Source organism: Hypomesus nipponensis, chromosome 8, assembly GCF_054491055.1.
Source record: "Hypomesus nipponensis isolate SF chromosome 8, ASM5449105v1, whole genome shotgun sequence".
Classification (NCBI taxonomy): domain Eukaryota; kingdom Metazoa; phylum Chordata; class Actinopteri; order Osmeriformes; family Osmeridae; genus Hypomesus; species Hypomesus nipponensis.
This window is the reverse complement of record NC_140368.1, coordinates 3,105,098-3,127,500: the sequence shown is the minus strand read 5'-3', so window position 1 is coordinate 3,127,500 and position 22,403 is coordinate 3,105,098. Positions and strand designations below refer to the sequence as shown.

At 51.8% G+C, this 22,403-nt stretch overlaps 2 protein-coding genes and 1 long non-coding RNA gene across 11 annotated transcripts in view; 1 reads left to right on the top strand and 2 right to left on the bottom strand.

Moving 5' to 3' along the window:
• atp8a2 (ATPase phospholipid transporting 8A2) overlaps positions 1–10,767 on the top strand; it is a 40,299-nt gene extending 29,532 nt beyond the window's left edge. For 8 of the 9 annotated variants that reach the window (XM_084703520.1, XM_084703519.1, XM_084703518.1 and 5 more), the window contains 10 exons: positions 1,273–1,347; positions 2,547–2,669; positions 3,144–3,222; positions 3,326–3,387; positions 4,862–4,918; positions 5,428–5,535; positions 7,375–7,463; positions 7,568–7,672; positions 10,182–10,273; positions 10,651–10,767. In XM_084703520.1, coding sequence (XP_084559646.1) covers positions 1,273–1,347; positions 2,547–2,669; positions 3,144–3,222; positions 3,326–3,387; positions 4,862–4,918; positions 5,428–5,535; positions 7,375–7,463; positions 7,568–7,672; positions 10,182–10,273; positions 10,651–10,745 — 885 coding nt within the window. In that variant the 3' untranslated portion in view covers positions 10,746–10,767. Of the gene's footprint in view, positions 1–1,272; positions 1,348–2,546; positions 2,670–3,143; positions 3,223–3,325; positions 3,388–4,861; positions 4,919–5,427; positions 5,536–7,374; positions 7,464–7,567; positions 7,673–7,938; positions 8,001–10,181; positions 10,274–10,650 lie in introns of those variants that run through there. The other variant, XM_084703526.1, reaches the window with a different exon arrangement.
• Positions 10,768–13,617: 2,850 nt separating this feature from the next.
• On the bottom strand, positions 13,618–20,879 carry shisa2b (shisa family member 2b). Its single transcript, XM_084703517.1, has 2 exons — positions 19,876–20,879; positions 13,618–15,711 (listed from the first exon to the last, which is right to left on the bottom strand). The coding sequence occupies exons 1-2, from the start codon at positions 20,177–20,179 to the stop codon at positions 15,152–15,154; spliced, it is 864 nt and encodes a 287-aa protein (XP_084559643.1). The 5' UTR covers positions 20,180–20,879; the 3' UTR covers positions 13,618–15,151.
• Positions 20,880–21,754: 875 nt separating this feature from the next.
• LOC146274732 (uncharacterized) lies at positions 21,755–22,315 on the bottom strand. The gene is made up of 3 exons (XR_014766385.1): positions 22,153–22,315; positions 22,006–22,065; positions 21,755–21,856 (listed from the first exon to the last, which is right to left on the bottom strand). It is a non-coding gene; the product is annotated as an uncharacterized LOC146274732 (long non-coding RNA).
• Positions 22,316–22,403: the final 88 nt, after the last annotated feature.

Below are 22,403 nucleotides of genomic sequence, written 5' to 3'. Positions count from 1 at the left end.
ACCCCCTCTTCCCTCACCCCCCTCTGCCATCTCTCTCAACCTTTTCTACTGCTACTCTGACGCACGTGTGTGTGTGTGACGGTTCGTTAGAGAGTTTCCTCAGTGGGAGACTGCTGTCTGACTACCAGGCAGGTGGACTTCTTAAAAGCCCTCCCTTCTGAAACCTTCTCCCCCTCTCTCTCTCTCTCTCTCTCTCTCTCTCTCTCTCTCTCTCTCTCTCTCTCTCTCTCTCTCTCTCTCTCTCTCTCTCTCTCTCTCTCTCTCTCTCTCTCTCTCTCTCTCTCTCTCTCTCTCTCTCTCTCTCTCTCTCACACATACACACGCACACAAACACACTTGTACATTAACAGAGACATTTTGCAGCTGTTTGTCGAGTTGGATGACAGTGATGGATGAGGTGCCCCTCTGGTGTCTGCTTTCTGTCTCATGCACACACACACACACACACACACTTACACACACACACACTTACACACGCACACACACACACAAACCCCACGCACAGTCACTGTTGATGCATACTTCCTGGCTGAGTGTGTGTGTGTGTAGGATGTGTGAGGGTCACTCTGGCCAGTCTGTGGTGAGGGGCATGTGTCAGCTGTGCCCCCCCTCCCCCCTCCCCTCCTGTCTGATGTTAAGGATGTCAGCAGGTGCAGACCGCCAAGGGACCGCGGTCTCTCTGCCACTGTCTCCCTCACTCAGGCCTGTGTGTGTGTGTGTGTGTGTGTGTGCTCGATTGTGCGTTTCTATGATTATCTCACATGATTGTCTCCCTGCTGGGCTTTCGAGGTCAAAGGTCATAGACGGTCTCTGTCCACACAGTGGAGACACTGTGTGTGTGTGTGTGTGTGTGGCTGACCTCATCCTGGGGCTCTGGCTCTGGGTGTGTTCCAGGAATGTCCTCACAGCCAATCGAGTTCCCGGACACAATCCTGTCTGCTGTTCAGGGTCTGTCTGAGCGCTGTTCAGGGTCCGTCTGAGGGTGTGGAAGGTGAGGCTCCACCTCTCCTGCTCCACCCTCAGACCGGCCGCCACGGCAACGCCACGGCAACACCAGAACACAGGCCTGCTGCTGGCTGAAACCTCCTCCACACGATCACTGAGTGTTCGCTGAGCATTAGGATGCTGGAGCTCATTCTACATCCCAGTCCGTTCAATCAGCCTCCGTCACCCCCCCTCCCTTCCTCCTTCATCTGTCCATCCCCAAAGCTGTGTGACGCCCCTCTCTCCTCTCACACCTCCCCTCTCCTCCCTCTCTCTCTCTCCCCCCAGCTCTGGTTCGCCTTTGTGAATGGCTTCTCGGGGCAGATCCTGTTTGAGCGCTGGTGCATAGGCCTCTACAACGTGGTGAGTTCCTCCTGCAGTCTCCTCCTCTCCTGCTCGTATCTCAGGTGAGCTGCTGCTCCTCCTTAGGGCACGCCTCCTCCCTCTCTCTCCTCTCTCTCCTCTCTCTCCTCTCTCTCCTCTCTCCCTCTCTCTCCTCTCTCTCCTCTCTCTCCTCTCTCTCCTCTCTCTCCCCTCTCTCCCCTCTCTCCTCTCTCTCTCCTCTCTCTCCTCTCTCTCCTCTCTCTCCTCTCTCTCCTCTCTCCCCTCTCTCTCCTCTCTCTCCTCTCCTCTCTCCTCTCTCTCCTCTCTCTCCTCTCTCTCCTCTCTCTCCTCTCTCTCCTCTCTCCCTCTCTCTCTCTCTCTCCTCTCTCTCTCTCTCCCCTCTCTCCTCTCTCTCCTCTCTCTCCCCTCTCTCCCCTCTCTCCCCTCTCTCCTCTCTCTCCTCTCTCTCTCCTCTCTCTCCTCTCTCTCCTCTCTCTCCTCTCTCTCCTCTCTCTCCTCTCTCTCTCTCCCTCTCTCCTCTCTCTCCTCTCTCTCCCTCTCTCTCCTCTCTCTCCTCTCTCTCCTCTCTCTCTCTCTCTCTCTCTCTCTCTCCTCTCTCCTCTCTCTCCTCTCTCTCCTCTCTCTCCTCTCTCTCCTCTCTCTCCTCTCTCTCTCCTCTCTCTCCTAACTCTCCTCTCTCTCTCCTCTCTCTCTCTCTCTCTCTCCTCTCTCCTCTGTCTCACGCTGGGGTTCGAGCTCCAAGCTTCCCCTGGGTCACGCCTGTAGCCAAGCACGTAGGTGGAGCCAGGTGGACTCATTCAGCTCTGTTTCCACGTGCTTCTTCTCTTACACTCTCTCCCTTATCTATCTTCCTCGCTGGCTCTTTTTAAAAATCCTTTTCAATCTCTTTTAATCTGCTCTCGCTCTCCCTCTCACTCTGAGGGCTCTGTGCTGCTGTACTCGCACGCCCATCTCCTGTCTGAAACCTGGTGTTTCTGCTGCCACAAAATGTCTGTTGTGTCAGGTTTACGCCTGACTGCAGATCTGTGCTCCAGCCCCAGGCCAGGCCAGGCCCAGGTCAGGCCCAGGTCAGGCCCTGGCCCCCCACGGTGCAGAGAGGTGGAATTCCTTCTGATGTTGACACTCAGATCGCTATGCTGATCGTCTGACAACCCACACAGGAACGTTACGTGTCTGAAAACTCAGTGTGTGTGTGTGTGTGTGTGTGTGTTTTGCAGATCTTTACAGCGCTCCCTCCCTTCACTCTTGGCATCTTCGACCGGCCGTGCAGTCAGCAGAACATGCTGCGCTTCCCCCAGCTATACCGCATCACACAGAATGCAGAGGGCTTCAACACCAAGGTACACACACACACACACACACAGTAAGAATTGCCCAGGAAAGCATTTCACCTGAATTCCAAATGCATCATTATACTTATGTGGCGTGCCATCTGACATCTCGTCTCACTCGTCTATTGACGCGTCAGGTTTGGGCTCTGTGTCTCTGTGATTGATGAGTGATGCCTGGTGTTTGTTTGGCACCCCAGCGGGTAAACACAGTGCCACGGAGACTGGGCCGTTTCCACGGCAACGCTAATGAGATTCACAGGGCCAGAATAAGGAAGTCATTCATTTGGAGGGGAGACCTGCAGTAGGCCCGTGTGTGTGTGTGTGCGTGCAAGAAGGTTGTTGATCTTGGGGAAGGTGGTGGTGTTCCGTTTTGTTTGTTGATGCTTTGTGTATTTAGCTTGGAGTTATAGTCACTACCTTTTACATTCTCTCTCAAACACTAATACTCTTGTTCTGTTTCTCTCTCTCTCTCTCTCTGTTCAGGTGTTTTGGGGTCACTGTATCAATGCTTTAATCCACTCAATAATACTTTTCTGGTTTCCGCTCAAAGCCTTGGAGCACGGTGAGTACAGGCCCACACACACACACACACACACTCCTGGTCCTGTGTTAACTTCACACACCAAGAGGTCCTGAATCTGAGTGTGTGTGTGTGTTCTCTTCAGATTCAGCGTTCAGTAACGGCCATGGGAATGACTACCTGTTTGTGGGGAACATGGTCTACACAGTAAGCTCCATCCCTTTTTATTCCATCTCAAACCCAACCGTGTGTGAGTGTGAGGGAGAGAGGGAGGGGTGGAGGGCGAGGGGCTGCATGCAGACCTGTATGTGAAATGTACAGATTGATGAATGAGTGGAGAGAGTTGCAGAGCTTGTTCTTCCGAGCATTAAACCAGTAATGAAGAGTCCCCATGGGACTGTGGGCAGTCTGCCAACCCTCCCTCACCCTCCCTCCCCTCACCCTCCCTCCCTCACCCTCCCTCCCTCACCCTCCCTCCCTCACCCTCCCTCCCCTCACCCTCCCTCCCCTCACCCTCCCTCCCCTCACCCTCCCTCCCTCACCCTCCCTCCCCTCACCCTCCCTCCCTCACCCTCCCTCCCCTCACCCTCCCTCGCCCTCCCTCCCCTCACCCTCCCTCCCCTCACCCTCCCTCACCCTCCCTCCCCTCACCCTCCCTCCCTCACCCTCCCTCCCCTCACCCTCCCTCGCCCTCCCTCCCTCCCCTCACCCTCCCTCCCCTCACCCTCCCTCGCTCACCCTCCCTCCCCTCACCCTCCCTCGCCCTCCCTCCCTCACCCTCCCTCCCCTCACCCTGCCTCCCTCACCCTCCCTCCCTCCCCTCACCCTCCCTCGCCCTCCCTCCCTCCCCTCACCCTCCCTCCCCTCACCCTCCCTCCCTCACCCTCCTTCCCCTCACCCTCCCTCGCCCTCCCTCACCCTCCCTCCCCTCACCTTCCCTCCCCTCACCCTCCCTCCTCTCACCCTTCCTCCCCTCACCCTCCCTCCCTCACCCTCCCTCCCTCACCCTCCCCTCACCCTCCCTCCCTCACCCTCCCTCCCCTCACCCTCCCTCGCCCTCCCTCCCTCACCCTCCCTCCCCTCACCTTCCCTCCCCTCACCCTCCCTCCTCTCACCCTTCCTCCCCTCACCTTCCCTCCCCTCACCCTCCCTCCCCTCACCTTCCCTCCCCTCACCCTACCTCCCCTCACCCTCCCTCCCCTCACCCTCCCTCCCCTCACCCTACCTCACCCTCCCTCCCCTCACCCTCCCTCCTCTCACCCTACCTCACCTTCCCTCCCCTCACCCTCCCTCCCCTCACCTTCCCTCTCCCTTTCTGCTTCACTCCCTTCCTCCCACCATCACTTACTCCGTCCATCATTCTGCTCCCTATTTGCTTGTCTGTGTTGTGCTTGTGTGTGTGTGTGTGTGTTGTATTAGTGTGTGTGTGTTGTGTTAGTGTGTGAGTGTCTGTTTAGCTTGCTGAGGGTCTGGGACTGCAGAGTGTTTTAACAGGCATTGTTGAGTTTACAGTATATCATTATTGATGTTTATTATCTCCAGAGTTGTTTTTGTGAACTAAACATGTCCCTCTCTCCCTCTCCTCCCTGGTTCCACATCTCTCCTTCCTCTCCCCCTCCCCTCTCGCTTTCTCTGTCCTTTTGTATCTTTATTATTATTTTATTTTTCTCTCTCCCTCTAGTATGTTGTAGTAACAGTGTGTTTGAAAGCGGGTATGGAGACCACTGCCTGGACCAAGGTAGGAATGCTTTTTCCTGTCCCCAACACACACACACACAATACCCTCCACACACATCCCTCAGTCAGAGTGTAATCTCCCAGCTTGGGGAGAGTATGGGTCTTACAGTGTGCAGTATGTAGACAGACAAAAGCCCCTCCCTTTTCCATCACACATGGGGGGGGGGGGGGGGGGCGTTGACACTCCGTCCGTTCAGCTGTCGTCCCAGCAGCCCCCCAGTAATGAAGCAGGGTCCCACAGGAATTCACGCAGTGTCCTTTTACATGGGGGGTGGGGGAGGGGGGGGGGGGTTCTCAGAGACAAGGTTAGTCTATATTCAGACCGTCAGTGCAGACCCATGAAACCTTGTCTTCTTTCTCCCCATCCTTCTACACCCCCCACTTTCTCTCTGTCTCTCTCTCTCTGTCTGTCTCTCTCTGTCTGTCTCTCTCTCTCTGTCTGTCTCTCTCTGTCTGTCTGTCTCTCTCTCTCTGTCTGTCTCTCTGTCTCTGTCCCTGTCTCTCCTGCAGTTCTCCCACCTAGCAGTGTGGGGCAGCATGGTGCTCTGGATGGTCTTCTTTGCTGTCTACTCTGCCATCTGGCCCTCCATACCCATTGCCCCCGACATGCTTGGACAGGCAAGTGTTCCCCCAGTACCCCATTTACCCCCCACAAGCATGTGTTGGTCATTTCAGGATGGGTGGAGGTGGTTATTATGGGCTCTGTCTCCTCCCTCCACCCCCTCGGCCAGGCGCCTCGTCGCCTCTCCTTCTGGGTGTTCCATGTCTGCACGGCTGGAGCCCTGGGGAGATTTATGCCCTGCCAGCCTGCTCTCCAGGCTCCCTGCACCTGCCACGCCGTCACCCGAGACCCAGGCTTTTACGGCCTACTCAGGGGGTGTTGACTCAAGCGGGTTGGCTGGTCGGGGGAGGGTTGTACACTTGGAACATCCTGATGGAGAGGGCCGTGCTGGGGCATTTGATGGGGGGGGTTGGTTAGGGTTACGCTGGTAACCCCACTGTGCAGGTAGAGAGAGCGGGGGTGGGGGACAGGGGGAGCACAAGTTCCCCTCAGCCCATTAATTCAATTTGTGTCAGAAATCAGGAATGTACTCAAATAACTCTGCAGCTGCTCCGTCCTACTGAGGAGCAGACAGACCCTCTCCCCCCCGGACTGCAACTGGCCCCCTCCAACCACCCCATTACCTCGCCTCTCTCTGTCTCCCGCTCTCTCTCTCGCTCTCTCTCCCGCTCTCTCTCCCGCTCTCTCTCTCGTTCTCTCTCCCGCTCTCTCTCCCGCTCTGTCTCTCGCTCTCTCGTTCTCTCTCCCGCTCTCTCTCTCTATCTATACCCCATCTGTCCGGGGGATGATTGCTTGTTAGACTGTATCGTGCTGGGGGTGCAGTGTGTGTATCTTTGCTTGCATTGTGGTGTAAATGTTAGCTTATGCATCTGAACATGTGTATATCCTCTACATGTTTTCACATCTGATAGACAGTTGGGTTGGTGTTCTGTATAGACAGCCGTGTTTAAATGTGTTTGTGCAACAAGTATAAACACTGTGATTGTGTGTGTGTGTGTGGGAGGCTGTGCGTGTCGCAGACAGGGAATGTGTGTGTGTGTTTGTATTGTCGTGCAAGCGGCTCTTGTCTGGCTGTGTTTACAGCTGTCGTCGGGAATATTTCCTAATGGTTATCCTGATTCAGGCCAGACGTTCCCATGGCACTGTCAGCTGGCCTGATCCTCTCAGCCCAAGATTATCTCTGCTCCTCAGGTCACAGCCTTAGAGAGCCAGCACAGAGACTCCTACTCTGCCCTGAGGGGGAATCCATGTTGTAAAGGGAGGGAGAGACTGAGAGGGAGGGAGAGACTGAGAGGGAGAGAGAGACTGAGAGGGAGAGAGAGACTGAGAGGGAGAGAGAGACTGAGAGGGAGAGAGAGGGAGAGAGAGAGAGGGACTGAGAGGTAGAGAGAGAGACATGGAGAGAGAGGGATTGACAGGGAGAGGGTGAGAGAGACTGGGAGAAAAAGAGACTGATATTGTGAAAGGAAGGGTTAGATTGGTGTAGACAGAGGGAGGGAACGGTCTCTGAGATAGAGGGAAGGAGAGAGCAAAGATTGAGAGAGGCAGAGTGGGGGAGGAAAGATTGAGGGAAGCAAGACGGTAGTTTTGTGGATAATTAACCCCTAGAGACTGGCTTAGGGTTGAGAGGTCAGAGGTCAGTGAGGCTGACTGCACCTGGGCCAAGGAGAGAACAGAGCCCCTGTGGTTATTTAGTGAAGCGTTTCTCCTCACTGTGCAGCCTACCGTGCTGACTGTGGCTGTGTCTGGGCTTCATCGTGCTGTGTATGTAATGTGCTAGCATGACGTTGTGCTAACCCCTTGTGCTGTGTATGTAATGTGCTAGCATGACGTTGTGCTGTGTATGTAATATGCTAGCATGACGTGGTGCTAACACATGCTGTGTTGGGTGGCAGGCTGGGAGGGTCATGCAGTGCTGGCACTTCTGGCTGGGTCTGGTCCTGGTGCCGGCAGCTTGTTTACTCAAAGACTTTGCGTGGAACGCGTGAGTACCTGCCCCTTCCTGTTTCCATGTGAGCTTGCCCTGCCTGCACCATGTGAAGCCATCCTGGACGTGTGTGTTCATGCCTGCTCTCCTGCGTGTGGTAGGGGCCGTCGCACGGTGAGGAAGTCCCTCCTGGAGGAGGTGCAGGAGCTGGAGGCGCGGGCCGTGGACCCGGGGGCTGCTGTACTCCGAGACGCCAGCGGCCGCAGGTACGCACGCCGCAAAGCATTGTGGGGTTGCACCTCTACTCGCGAAGCAGGGTTGTTAATATTGATGACTCTGATTCAGTCCAGCAATATCAACTTGATGCGAGTATTATAGATACTTAACCTTTTGAGAAGTTTAAATGGGAAGTGTAATTTCAGCCGTGTTTAGTTCCTAGTTTTCATTTGTTAAGCCATATGAGTGTTAAAGGAGCGAGATGATGTCATAGCTGTTCTAACTTCCTGGTGTCCCTTGGTTGAACCTTCCGCAGGCCCAAAGCTAAGGCTGAGGTCCCATAGAGCCTGTGGGCTCGGGGCACAGACAGACACACAGGTAGCGCCTGCCTGGGTTTGAGCTGACCTCACCTGTCTTCCTGACCTATGACCTTTGGCCTCACGACCTGTGGTCTTTTTTTTCATCTAGCTTCCTCACTGCATCCCCCTCTCTCTCTCCCATGACTCACCACGGCTCTCATTAGCATCTCATCACAAACATCTCTTTCTCTCTCCTTCTCTCCATCTTTTGTTCCTCTCCTCTCAGCAAGTGGACAAACTTGCACTGCTGTAAGGACTCGGTGTGTTGACTGTGTGTTCTCTAGCTCGTGACTGTAAGGTAGAGAGAGAGAGAGAGTAGCGCTGTGTGTGCATGTGTGTGTTTCTGTTGTGTTTTGTTTCATGTCATCAGATTAGAGCCATCTTTATTCAGTTTGGAGAGTGCAAGGCAAGATTCTGGATAAACAGCACAGGTGGTTTTCAGTCAGTCAGAAAGACAGGTTATAGGGCCAGCTCCCAGGTCTGGAACAGGGAAATAATGTTTAGTTTTTTGGACAGGGAGGGGGGGGGCACCCAGCCCCTGACCATGAGGTGAGTGGTCTTGTCCTGGGTTGCCCCTGTTCCCAGACAGGGGCGGGCATGGGCCCTGAGCCTGGGAAACACAGGGGAGGAGCGGAGGAGAGAAGCACACATCTGGGTTAGTATTTGATGGGGGTGGGGGGGTGGGTGGAGGTAGAGGGTTTACAATGGGAACACTATAGAGGACAGACGTTTCTCCTGGGAAGTATTCAGATGTGGCGCAACCTTGGACCGTTTTGAGTAGACTCCACAGGGGGTGTGAGGAGGAACAGTCTTCATCCAGTCATCTGACTTTTCATCCACTCATCACGTCATCCCTTTAACAGACCTCATTTTTTTATTTCTTGTCCATATAACTTCAGAGCTCTTTTCTCAAAGCGTTTTTTCTTTTTTCCAAACTCATTGGTTGGAGTTTCCCACCGGTAAAATAACCTGAGGATCCCATCTGCTTGCTTAGAACCGTGACCCTGTAGAGTCTGGCGACTGTCCACACACTGTGGATCCAATCAGGGCTCCCTGTATCGCTGCCAGGGAAACCCCTCCAATGGGATTCAATGCCTCATTTGTTTCCTCACGTGGAAACAGGAACCGTCTGTATTTCTCTATGAAATCAATCTGGGAAGCGCTCTCTGTGTCTTCCCGTCATCAGGAAACTTTCTGTTGCTAGCTCTATCTGTTTGCTCAGAGTCCCGATCGATCAGCCGGTGTGATCAATTCACTGTGTTCGATTTCCGTCCTGGCACTCCAGCACGAGCGTTAAAAGAGCGTGCGTGAGAGAGGGTGCGTTAACGAGGGCTGTGGCTGAGGCTGAGGTTATTTTTGGTCACGGGAGGAGAGGAGCCGTGACGGCGTGTGGTCCAGGAACACAGAGCCTCCAGTCTTCCTCTGGGGGGAGGGAGGGGAGGGGAGGGGAGCGGGGAGGAGAGGGGAGGGGAGGGGAGGGGAGGGGAGGGGAGGGGAGCGGAGCGGAGGGGAGGGGAGGGGAGGGGAGGGGAGGGGAGGGGAGGGGAGGGGAGGGGAGGGGAGGGGAGGGGAGGGGAGGGGAGGGGAGGGGAGGGGAGGGGAGGGGAGGGGAGGGGAGGGGAGCTTGATATGGCTGTCTGTTTGCCTGTACAGTCAGATCATGAGTTTCTATTGGATTAGCTCAACTTTGTGGAGCCCTGTCCTAGACGTCAGGCCCACATCTGGCACTGGAGCCTCGGGGTTGACAAGACTCCATAATAGGCTGTCATTGGGTGGGGTCTACGACATGGAGTGTGTTAAGGTCCAGGGGTTTATGTCAGACTGACTGCTAGGAGAACATATTCACACCATACTAATCTTTTACCAATATAACACCTGTCTAGTAAACTACTCACATTCTCACTCCTCTCCTTCACCTTTCAAAATGTAAATGTTTTTGTACTTTGATGTAAGCAATAAAAAGCTGTTATCAAGAAAGCCATCCCCTCACCTTCCCTGCCTCTTACCTGGGTGGAAGGAAAGGAGAGACACAGGATTGAAGAGTATTAGAACAGAGCAGTCATCTTCCTCACCACTGATTGGTTGTGATGTCCTCCTCAGTAGTAGAGCTCTCTCCTGTGATTGGTGCCTCTTCGTGTCATTCAGTAGACTGTGTGACGTGATTGGTGAAGTGACTGTTCCTTGTCTCCTCCTCCTGCAGTCTAAACGAGCGTGCCCATCTGCTGACCCGGGTATTTAGGAAAGTGCCCTCCGGAGGGGCGCGCTCCAGCTCTGTTCAGCAGACCGTCTCACGTAAGCTGCCCCCCTCCTTCACCCTGTATCCAACATACTGCACCTAACCCTAACCCCCCTCCTTCACCCTGTACCCAATGCCAACCACATACTGCACGCTGTACTGTGGCACAACACAACAGTAGAACTACAACATGATACTAAATAAAACAGCCTTCTAATTACTCTCTCTCTCTCTCTCTCTCTCCACCTCTCCCTCTCTCGTCCCCCCTCTCTCTCTCTCTCTCCCTCTCCCCCCTCTCTCCCTCTCCCTCTCTCCCCCTCTCTCTCTCCCTCTCCCTCTCTCCCCCTCTCTCTCTCTCTCTCTCTCCCTCTCTCTCTCTCCACCTCTCCCTCTCTCTCTCTCCACCTCTCTCTGTCTCTCTCTCTCTCTCTAGATGGCTACGCCTTCTCTCAGGAGGAGCACGGGGTGGTGTCTCAGTCCCAGGTGGTGCGTTCCTACGACACCACGCGCCAACGGCCCAGCCTCTAGCCCGCCCCCCCCTCACCCCCCCTCCCCCAACCCTCCTCCCTCCCCCTCTGCTCCTGAACAGCTTTGGTTGCCATGGCGGCAGAGACAGACAGACTATGTAACCCCGCCCCTGTGCTGGGTGAGCCTGCTGTGGCCTTAATGGAACCCTGACCTTGACCCCTCCCTGGAGGTCGTCGCTAGGCGTGGAGGCCGTTGCTAAGCACCCTGAACTGACTTGGAGAAAGGATAGGGGGGCCAACTAGACTGACAAAATGGTGTCTACACACACACACAGACACACACCTACAAGACAAACAGGCATGAATAATCATATCCGTGCACAGGCATGAGAAATCAAACTCAGAGACTAATATGTGTATCATGTAAATCACACACGGGTTTGAACAGATGCCACTGTGTGTGAGCGTTGTGTGTGCGTGCTCCTGTGTGTCTGTTTCTGCTTGTGCATGTGTGTCTGCACGTGCATCATATGTGCTTCAGTGTATGAGTGTGTGTCTGTGTGTGTTACTGCGTGTGTTTGTTTCCATTTCTCGTTCTCATCTCCTAAGCTGAGACTGAACCCGTCCAGGGGAGGGGAGGAGGGGGGAGGGGGGGGGACAGCAAACCTTGCTGCCCAGATGGAACCCTCCGGGATTGAACCCTCCAGGATGGAACCCTCCAGGATGGAACCCTCCAAGATGGAACCCTCCAGGATGGAACCCTCCAAGATGGAACCCTCCAAGATGGAACCCTCCAGGATGGAACCCTCCAAGATGGAACCCTCCAAGATGGAACCCTCCAGGATGGAACCCTCCAGGATGGAACCCTCCAAGATGGAACCCTCCAAGATGGAACCCTCCAGGATGGAACCCTCCAAGATGGAACCCTCCAAGATGGAACCCTCCAGGATTGAACCCTGTAAGATGGAACCCTCCAGGGTGGTGAGGCTCAGTCCCCTCCGGCACACTGCTTCAGCTCAGCCTTCCCTCAGCTCCTGGTGCCACCCCCACCCACCACCACCGTCTACCTCCTCCTCCCTCCACTCAGCCTCACTGCCAAAGACCACAGAGATGCCACTGAGGCAGAACCTTGACCCCTAAACTCTCGCTCTCCATCTGGACCACCCTCTACACACACAGGAGTCCATATCCCCTCTCTCTCTGTGTCTCTCTGTCTCTCTCTGTTTCTATCTCCATCCTCTTCCCCTCTCTCTCTCTGTCTCTCTCTGTTTCTATCTCCATCCTCTTCCCCTCTCTCTCTGTGTCTCTCTGTCTCTCTCTGTTTCTATCTCCATCCTCTTCCCCTCTCTCTGTCTCTTTCTGTTTCTATCTCCATCCTCTTCCCTCCTCTCTGTCTGTCTCTCTCTGTTTCTATCTCCATCCTCTTCCCTCCTCGCTGTCTGTCTCTCTCTGTTTCTATCTCCATCCTCTTCCCTCCTCTCTGTCTGTCTCTCTCTCCGTCTTGGCAGCCTCCGTGCGTCCTCCTGCTCCCCAGTACGTCTATCCGTCCTGCTGGGTTGAATCTGTTTCCGTTGTTTTCCGGTCCGTTTCTGTGCCCCCGCCTGCCTGTCGCCCTGCCCCAGGGGGCAGCAGCCCGGCTAGGCCAGCCTGTCGCCCTGCCCCCGGGGGTTTTAACACATTTACTGGACTTTTTTGTTGAATAAAAATCGACTTGTGTCTCTGTGTATCTATTTTAATGCCTGTGTTTGTGCTTTTTTGTCTTTGGACAGACTAGTTTTGTTTTTTTTACATTCTAAAAACATTTGCAAGTTGAGAATGGTGAATGATTTGAGTCTCCTGTGTGCAGTGTTGGCCTGATGAGAGGACAGGGACTTGGAGACCTGAGATCAGGACATGTGATCGCAAGAATGCATGCGTCAATAAGTCAGTCAATTGAAGTCTTAAGCATTAAATCGAATCAGTTTCTGGCTCAGCCTGAATGCTTTTAACGTGAACCCATGAGGCCTGCAGGAAGCACGAACACAAGAAGGACCTCGAGAAGTTTGGGTCTGCGAGCGATCAGGACACATTCAAACACTCACCAGGCTAAGATCACATCTGAAATCCTTTGCTTATCTGTTCACACAAACCCCACTATCGTCTCAAGGTCAAACACCCCATCCAGCCTCTTGGTGAACGTGGGACCAGGTTAGCTGAGAGGGCAATGGAGAACCGTGATCCCTGCTGGGAGAGTCTCCAGGGGGTGACCCAGCCCTGCCTGGCTGCAGGCAGCTGCTCCAATCTGGGGAATCCATCTCTCCATCCCTCCCTCCCTTCTCCAGGCCAGGCTCTCCCCAGCAGGAGCCCAGATCCATTTCCTCCCAACGACTCCCTCACGGCCCTCTTCGCTTTCGCCTTTCCCAGAGTTTCCATAGAGACGCGCCAAGACTATAGCTCGTCTGGGAGAACAGGCCCGGGCCTGTGACCTGTTGTCGGTGTCTGAGGATGGGACAGCTAGGTTTTACTGTGGCCCACAGCACTCAGTGGCAGGCTGAGTGTGAGAGAGCAAACTGGGTGTTGAAACAGGACATCTGAGAATACAACATGATGTACGGTGTGTGTGAGTGAGAGAGAGAGAGAGCGTGAGGGAGAGTGTTTGTGTGTTGGCTGCTGTCAGGAAGTGCTCCTTCAATCTCTGAAACCGTTGTGAGGCTTGGCCCCTGCTGACCGGCAGGTTTGGTTCTCTGGGTGGACTTGTTGCTCAGCTGAGAGTGTATTCATCTCCTCACTCCTTGGAGGGGAGTGGGCCATCACGACAAATGCCATGGCAACAGACATCACTTCCTCCATGGTAACTTAAACTTGGACTGTCATACCTGTTATGTACACCTACCCTGGGGTTGTGTGGATGGTGAAATCCAGGATTGAAGCTGCCCACAATAATGTTCTCACGGTTTCCATTCTGTGTTATAGTCATTTATTATGATTCTTATGAAAAACTGCACTCCTTGTGTGAGTGCAGGAACATGTTGGAACTCAGGTCACATACCTTGTTACACACACACATCAACACACACATCAACACACACACACTGCCCATCAGACAGACACTGGGTTTCAATTAGATGACCAACAGAATTAACACTTTGTTAGGGAACATTTCTGATAGTGACCAGTTAAATAAAGCATCTTTGAATGGCTGTATTGTCCAGAACACCAGACATAGACCAGGGCAAAGAATGAAGGAAGAGCCTTCAAAGCCGAGAGGACACCTTCAAGACCGGTCACACAACCTGGCCTACAGTTCTCAGCTGTGGCTTCCTCTGGTCTACTACTGGGGCTGGCGCCAAGCGAAAAACTCAAAATGTGGGAAATGCACTGGAATATTCAAGTCCAGTAACTTCATCGACTACATGGCACAGAGGGAGAGTCGACACACACACACTTCTTTCACAGGAGGGAGACTGAGTGAGGGGGAACAGTTGGCAGACAGTTTTTACTGCATAATTAACTCTGCAATCTTCAAGGGCAGCCGGTTTGAGCTACACAGGGACAAAAACCACTCTCACAACACACACGATACACTTCTTTGAGGTACATTTATTACCCAGTCATTGAATGAGTATTTGTGTATTTTGATTTTGGGGGTTCTCTTGTGTATACTGTGTGTGTTCTCTCAGGGCAGTGGTTCAGAAGAGAGTGTGTGTGTGTGTAATGTGTGTGTGTATAAGAAGGGAGCGTCACAGTCCATGTCCTGTGTTCACTTCATTAGCGTTTAAGCGGCCTTCAGGGAGAGAGGCTGCCTTTCACATCACACCACCTGCATTTCCCATTACACACCACTCACACTTTTAGACACACAATCTGAGACATTCGCTCTCACACACACACACACACATCTGTTAACGTATCCATTCTCTCCACATTCGCTGTAACACAAACATGTTTCGATAGAAACCAGTCGCATACATAGACAGTATAGAATACAACTGTTTATGTTTCCTGTTCTCACACGCACAAACGCACCCTCAGCCCTATTCCTTCCACACACAACATGAAACACGACATACACATACAGTACAAAAGCTATTCTGTTGTATTTGAATGCTGGATGCAGGGTTGATTTCTTATTGGTTCCCTGCTTCATCGAACCCTGGACTGAAATGGGATGAGAAGAAGCTTAGAATTGGACCCTGAGTTCAAAACTAACCAGGAGATCACACAGAACACTCACGGCACATTACGGCAAGTCAGGCACCAATCTGAGCGACGCTTTCACAAGTACTTCATGCGAGTCTGACTCCATGTTATTCCCTTCCCTGGCTGGCAAGCTCGAAATGTCCACAGTGGCCGGCTCCCAAAGTCCTCACAGCCTCTCTCACACACTCTCCTGTTGGCACAAGGTCCTCACAGCCTCTCTCACACACTCTCCTGTTGGCACAAGGTCCTCACATGGTCTGTCAGTTGCACAGTGTCCTGCATGTGTCCTCAGACTGTTACGGGAGGGTACTTCTGCTCACTGGTGACGCTGGCAACACTGGTGGGAGGAGGGAAGGGGGACTGGAGTTGTCTGTACCCCCCCTGGGTGGGGTCCATGAAGGCTTGAGCTGAGGCCATGGGATGGGCATAGCCGATGTACTGGGGGTGCATGAACTGGCCCTGGTGGGGCATTATCTGGGTGGCCTGCTGGCAGTTGAGGACAGAGAAATTAGTGGGCATGTTGACGAAGACGCTGGCGTCGGGAGGGAGGCAGCAGGAGGCCTGGGCGCGCATCATGGGCGGGGGAGCCTGGCGCGGGGCGGCGGGGGGGGCGGAGGAGCTGGACGAGGTGGCCGTGCTGGACTGGCGGGAGGAGGAGCCTCTGGAGGTGCCCACGCTGGCCATCATGGGGATGGTCTCCAGCAGGCGCCCGCCCCCTCCGCCACCCCCAGACGACAGCTCCTGCTTGGGCCTCAGACAGCGGCAGCAGCATACGGCCACCACGGAGCCCACCAGGACGAAGGCCACGAACACTGAGCCCACGATCAGGAAGGGCACGTAGATGGGAACTGCAGGGGGCGGAGAGACAACAAGCGCAAGGTTGTGACTTTGACATTTACATGTAGTCATTTAGCAGATGCTTTTATCCAAATGTCTCTGTCCTTACAAGACAAAGCTTTACAAAAAGTGCATAGGTCAATGACCATAAACAACGAAAAACAATGCGGGCAGCCAAAACATGAAGCATACATTGTGGAAAAGCAAATAAGCACCAATGGGTACAACCAGAAGAGCCTGTAGTTAAACCAATTACAATTAAACAACTTGATCCTCTAAGGTTTTAGGGGTATTCAAAACCGTGGCACGTTTTCAACTTGTTTCAACACCCATCCTCACGGGTTTCATCCCCTGACCATTAGAACGTGACACACCCGTGAGACTCAAGCACTGAGGTTTACCATGTACCCTCTCCAGCTGAGAAGACTGGTGAACGACAGTGAGCAGGCTGCTGTTCTTACAAGCACAACGCACCCGTCTGGATCTAAGCTCCCGCGTGTGAGTGCAGGGGGCCGCTGAGTGTGACAGCGAGACAAAAGAAGCGGGAGGAGGGGGGGGGGGGGGGGCCCAGAGGGGGCCCAGAGGGGTGGAGAGGTGGGGTGTTCCCCATGGGGGCCCAGCCCCTCATTAGCAGTTATTAACTTTGTTTTGATCTGGGTCTAATCCTGCTCACCCAGCTGTGACCTTGTCCCCCCCCCACCCCCCCTCCCCCCTCCCCCCCCACCCCCCCTCCCCCCCACCCCCCCTCCCCCCCACCCCCCCTCCCCCCCAATGTATGTGTGTGTGTGTGTGTGAGGGACAATATGAAGTGAGTGTATGGAAGTCCTTGTTTTTCAAGGAGATTCTGTCTCAGACCGCCAAACTTTGTTGTTTGTGTAGAAATGGCCAACATACTGCAGTCTGATAGCACATACGTTATCTTTAACATGACACCCGTGACTGAGAGTCACTTAGATCCACATGATTCTATGGTGAGTCAATTTGGCAGCATGTGATTCACCAACATAACATGGACCAATCCAATGGAGTCACTCTATCAAATATGATATTGGTCAGACAATATTGTCATTACATTAGGAGGGGTTATTGTGAAGGAAAATTACATTTCTAACCAGACAGTCATTTTTAAGGGTAAACAAGAACATAGTATCACTGTATGAAAAGGAAAAATGGTTCACGTTTAGTATGTGTAACAAATGACCCAACAGTGAAAGTTCAAGGGAATTGTTGGCATGGATGCCTGAATGGCATTACTACAGCTGAGGTGTTTCTTCAAATACACACACACACACACACCTTCCTGAAACGCACACACTGCCTTCTAGAGTACAATACAGCACTTGTTATATTAGAGCTGATTTATTGTTCCTATAATGTAGTTCCTCATTTTCCAAGTTGAATTTGAAGTGTTATGGAGTGAGACTGTAACCCTGAGAGAGGCTGTAACTCACACCCTTTCCTTCTCTCTGCAGTAACACACACAAACACACACAAACACACACACAAACACACACAGAAAGTGCAGCATAGAAACATCAAAAGTCAACCGGTTTTCAAAAGAACTTGACTTCATGTTTCAAGCTGCAGGCCACTCATTAGCTATTTAAGACATTAATTCTGCCACAACTGAAGACTAGATCACAGCAGACAGACACAAGGACAGCAACCCCCCGAGACCATGGCCCATTTCCCATTCAACAGCCCAAGTGTCTGTTTCTGGGGCGTCCTTCACAGCTGAACCAATGAAAACCTTTTCAGAGACTTTCCTATGGGAGTCTTACATAGCAATGGATATAAGTTACCAAACAAGAAAATCCCCAGGGTTTTACATATATACATTGCTCTACTTGAGTTTTTCTGGGAGTTTTCCCTTGTCTTCCTTGAGGGTTTAGGTTGGTTGATGGGCAGTTCTATGGGTGTATGTGAAACCTGCTGTGACATTGCTTGTAAAAATGTCTATACAATTTTTTTTTGATTTGATTCGATTCCAGATCAGTATACCTCTGTCCAGCTGTGGCTTACGCTGTGTCTTCACACTAGCCAGCCCTCTCTCATCATTGAAAGAGCCTTTTTCTGGCAAAGAAAGCTTCACAAAGGCTTATCGCACTCATGAGAGGTGAAGTCACTACAGTGTATCCCCAAGCTTCCCTGTGTCTCTGAGTGCTATTGTTCCCACCAGGCACCACCTGTTGCCGGGGCTGGGGCCGGGGCTGGGGTTAGGGCCGGGGCTGGGGCTGGGGCCTGGGCTGGGGTTAGGGCCTGGGCTGGGGTTAGGGCCGGGGCTGGGGCTGGCTCTGGGGCTGGGGCCTGGGCTGGGGTTAGGGCCTGGGCTGGGGTTAGGGCTGGGGTTAGGGCCGGAGCTGCGGTTAGGGCTGGGGCTGGGGTTAGGGCTGGGGTTAGGGCCAGGGCTGGGGCTGGCTCTGGGGCTGGGGCCTGGGCTGGGGTTAGGGCTGGGGTTAGGGCCGGGGCTGGGGCTGGCTCTGGGGCTGGGGCCTGGGCTGGGGTTAGGGCTGGGGTTAGGGCCGGAGCTGCGGTTAGGGCTGGGGCTGGGGTTAGGGCCGGAGCTGGGGTTAGGGCTGGGGTTACGGCTGGGGCTGGGGTTAGGGCTGGCTCTGGGGCTGGGGTTAGGGCTGGGGCCGGGGCTGGGGTTAGGGCCGGGGCTGGGGCTGGCTCTGGCGGCAGAGTGCCTGTGTCAGTGACCCCCCCGGTTATCTGCCCGTGCTGGGGAGACCAACTACTGTGACAGGGTGGTTGAGCTACTGCTCTTCTCCCAGGGGAATCTGTTAAGTGTTCTCCTTTCCTTAATCCCACGCATGTTTCTATATGTTAAAAACATTCGTAATTCCTCAGTTATTCAGTGCCTGTGTGTATTTTTGCTTGATGATGAATTGGCTGCCATGCGTGGAAAATGAATGACATGCTTTAACTTTGCACTACGAAATGAGATTTTTTTTTAAATTGGGGAGGGAGACCTTGAAAGAAAATCTTTTTTCTTTGTTATTTTGGCTGTAATGAACATGTATATAATCCTTCCTGGGTGATAAGGCCAGATTGTTTAAGCAAATGAGAGATCAGGGAAGAGGTGAACATTTTGTGTGAGAAAGGCATGACGTGGGATTGGACATGTTTATTATCTGCATGACTCCATTTAAAGCAACCCAGGTCACAATGCTGCTCTGCAATTCAGTGTTGAATGTGTGTTTGCTTTTGGTAACAGCACCAACGCTTAAGTTATTTTAGGCTATATTGTATGCCTGTAGTAAAACAATGAAACGCATTAAGTGGACATAAAACCTCAATTATATCTTGGTATCTCTCGGCAAAACTATCTTTGGTCATGTGGATTAATCAGTTTTGACATCTGGTATTCAAATAACACTTTAAGCCTAGTAAAGGGATAATTAATCCCTATACTAGTGTTGAACCCTACACATTTCAAAAGACACTTGAATTAGGTAAAAAATAAAAATATGGACGTCACTAAGCGGACGGGGAACAACACCCGAGTTTCGGAAATATAGGAACAGAGCTGTCAGCACCGTCGCGAGCCATTGCCCAGTATCCGTTCAAGTCCAAACCTGATCCTCGTGGGGACAGTGAGATTTGAGCCCCGGCTCGCCAGTCCCCGCGGTGCGAGTTTGTTACAACAAGAAGAACAAACACAGCTATTTATAACCGTGCTGCACAATCTGCCATTTGTGTGTGAGTGGGAAGTTAGCTGGCTGTTGGGGGAGTCTTCCGTCACCTCTGCGGCTGTCTTTGACAACTGAGCAGGGACATCCTTGGATGAAGCCCAAACCCATTTTAAGATGTTCAAGATGTCGGCGTTGTTAATGATAAATGATATGGTGGACACAGTGGAGGATGCCCGTTATTTCAACTCGACATTAATTAAAAGTCATCAATCACGTTTCAGGTCTCCAGTCAATGCTGATTAAAAAGTGAATTATATCTCCCTTCAACCAAGTATGGTCATTCTGATATGTTTACATTTTAATTCTTCAGTTAAACGATTTAAACTAAGGCAGTTAGTCTACAATCTAATTATGAAATTACGTCTTGATGCAGAGCACACCGAGTGCACTTTAGACCCCGGATGCTACGGGAACTAAGCATGGACTATCATCAACCGGCTGGACAGACATTATTTGAAAGTTTTTTTGTTTTGTTTTTACCTGCGCTCGTATCCTTGTTCTCTTTGCTGTCGGTGCCAGGTTCCTGCGGCTGCTTATCGTTGTCACAGGTCCCCTGGTCGAGCCGTGCGTCCGTACTAGAGCAGCAGTAACGCAGTTCGCATTTCCCGCAGCAGATAATGGCATCACCACCATCGAACTTCTCTGGACACTGAAATCCATCTCTCCAGGTAGCCTGCGTGTCGTGCCAACCGTGACAATATTCCCCGCTGGCCTTCACATCGATAATTGCCAGGAATAAGGTCACAACCACTGTGACAGACATTGGGAAACCTCCACCCCACATACCGAAACCGGTGCCCGTTTCACAGGCAAAATAAGTGGCAGAGGGACTCTCTCTCCCCGGGCCTGTTACGTAGTTAACAGAGTGATACGCTGAATGATTGAATAAGAAGCGACAAAGTAGAATTTAAATAATTTCATTTGAGAATGTAATTATGAGTGTAATTCAATCTACAATCGCGTATGTCACCAAAGCGATACTCGGTGATGGCTATCCGCTCTTATGATTCCAAGTTCATGCTGATAAGGAAAATGAGCCATATAGAAATGCTCAGCGGTTGTATATTCATGTCATAACTTTTTTTTGCATTTAACAATGGACCTATCTCCCTCCAGTCACAGGTGGTGAGCGTTTGGAACCCGGGGTAAATCCAACATCAATCCAGGCTGAAAGGAACTCCTCTGGCACGGAAGCGAGACTGTCCATGTCTCCTGAAAATACACTTCTCAAATAACTTTCCCCGGAGATATAGTGAAATCGACACTGGCTTTATATGTAATCCATGCGCTCCGCAAGTGTAGTAACGGAATGCCCTCATGTACTCTACCGTCCACCAGTTGTCTACCCAGTGCGATCTATAGCTTGAAACTTCCCAACTTCAGTGAGTGACCATGAGCCCAAACGAAATGGTAATCGGCACACCCTCACGTGCTTCAGTGAGTGGCAGAAAGTTGTCAGGGTTTCACCCATCTCCAGCACACATTCCCTCTTCAATTCTTTCTAGAGGGAGAGTACTTTGAATGAAGCTACCACCCCCGACTTTGTGATTGGTGAGCGTAAAAGCATAGGTGGTGAGGCCAAATTCAGCAATGCGCTTGCGCACCAACCACAGCATCATGCTATAGAGTCAACATACGGTGCTTCCATCTCAGAGTGTAATCTTCTCCGGAGCCTACTCTTGCGTTCTACTGCTGGCTAGAAATCATTTGACCTTTATACAATTGCATTTACCGGACATTGTACGTCATAGCGTAAAGGAGCTTAAACTTGTATACTACCATTGGCATTAATGCTTAATGAACTAAAGGGTTTGTGTCTCAGAAGTTGGGCAACATTTTAGCCAACATTGCCACCAAGTGGCAAACAGTAGTGCCTTCAACAGCATCAAACTAAAGCAAAAAGGATGTCTTTAAAGATCCAAATGATTTCAATTATGTTGAAACAAAGTTTGCAACCAATCAAAATAGGCGGATGTAGGTAGAGAACACAGTAGAGTAGATTTCGTAAAAGCTTTTACTGGTCAGATACAGGAAATGTAATGCAGATGTCCATCATTTTACACATCTCCTGTGGAAATAACAGGGTCAGAAAAGTTGCACATGGACACCTCAAAATGCTTGTTGCTACGGTGAGACATACTACTGTTCCATTTCAGTAACTGTGGTAAGCAGTCATCAAAAGGCAGTTATGAACAGTGGGGTGCAGGAACTGCAGTAGAGAGCAGAGATGGTCAACTTACTCTGCACAGGTACTGCTGTACTCACTAACCGCCTCCTCACCTTAGGAAAGATGCAGGAAATTGAGCAAACAGTACATTTATACCCCCATTGTGTCTATGTGGTGCACATTCATACTTTTCTGGTAGTAGTCGTAGACTTTGACCACAGCAGGTTGGAGGTTCTTGACAGGATAGTCTTGCACCATGACGAGCGTGTAGGACATGGTCTCATTCTGCTTCAGCTGGAAAACAAGGCCTTGCATTAGACTGCAATTCAATCAATACTGGCAATGCACTCATTTCAAATGAACTGTTAAGTTGTCATTTTTGCAGATGACTGGAAAGATAGTTGGACCAGTAGTTCCAATTCAGCCTAGGGTTTGTCAGCTACTTGTTCTACATAGATGATCACATGTCCATCCTCTTCATCAACACGCTTTGAAGTCTTCATCTGGAGGAACACAATATGACAGTTGCAGTAGGATGGTAGTGTAGAGGTATCAAGCTACTTCTAGTGAACACAAGTGTTTGAACTCACAGGGTTCACTGATGTCTTGTCTAGGATGAAGCCGGAAAGAAGTTTGACGTCAATAATAACCATGAGCAAAGTTGAATGAGTTACTGGAGGAAGGATGACGGGATTAAAAACTATTTAGCATAGGTTTACGTGGTCCTGTATAATATTATTATGGGATCATAAAACTAGTCGAGCTAGGTTCAATGTAGAACCTTGACATAAAATGATATTGAAGAAGTCTGTCAATATGTAACCAGTGTCGGTGAGCCTCA

Bases quoted from the DNA above. Each gene is read 5' to 3' on its own strand.
- shisa2b (XM_084703517.1), bottom strand. From the start codon at position 20,179: ATGTGGGGTGGAGGTTTCCCAATGTCTGTCACAGTGGTTGTGACCTTA. The intron at 15,712-19,875 runs GTAAAAACAAAA...CGCCCCCTGCAG, and splicing joins GAACAAGGATACGAGCGCAG to TTCCCATCTACGTGCCCTTC.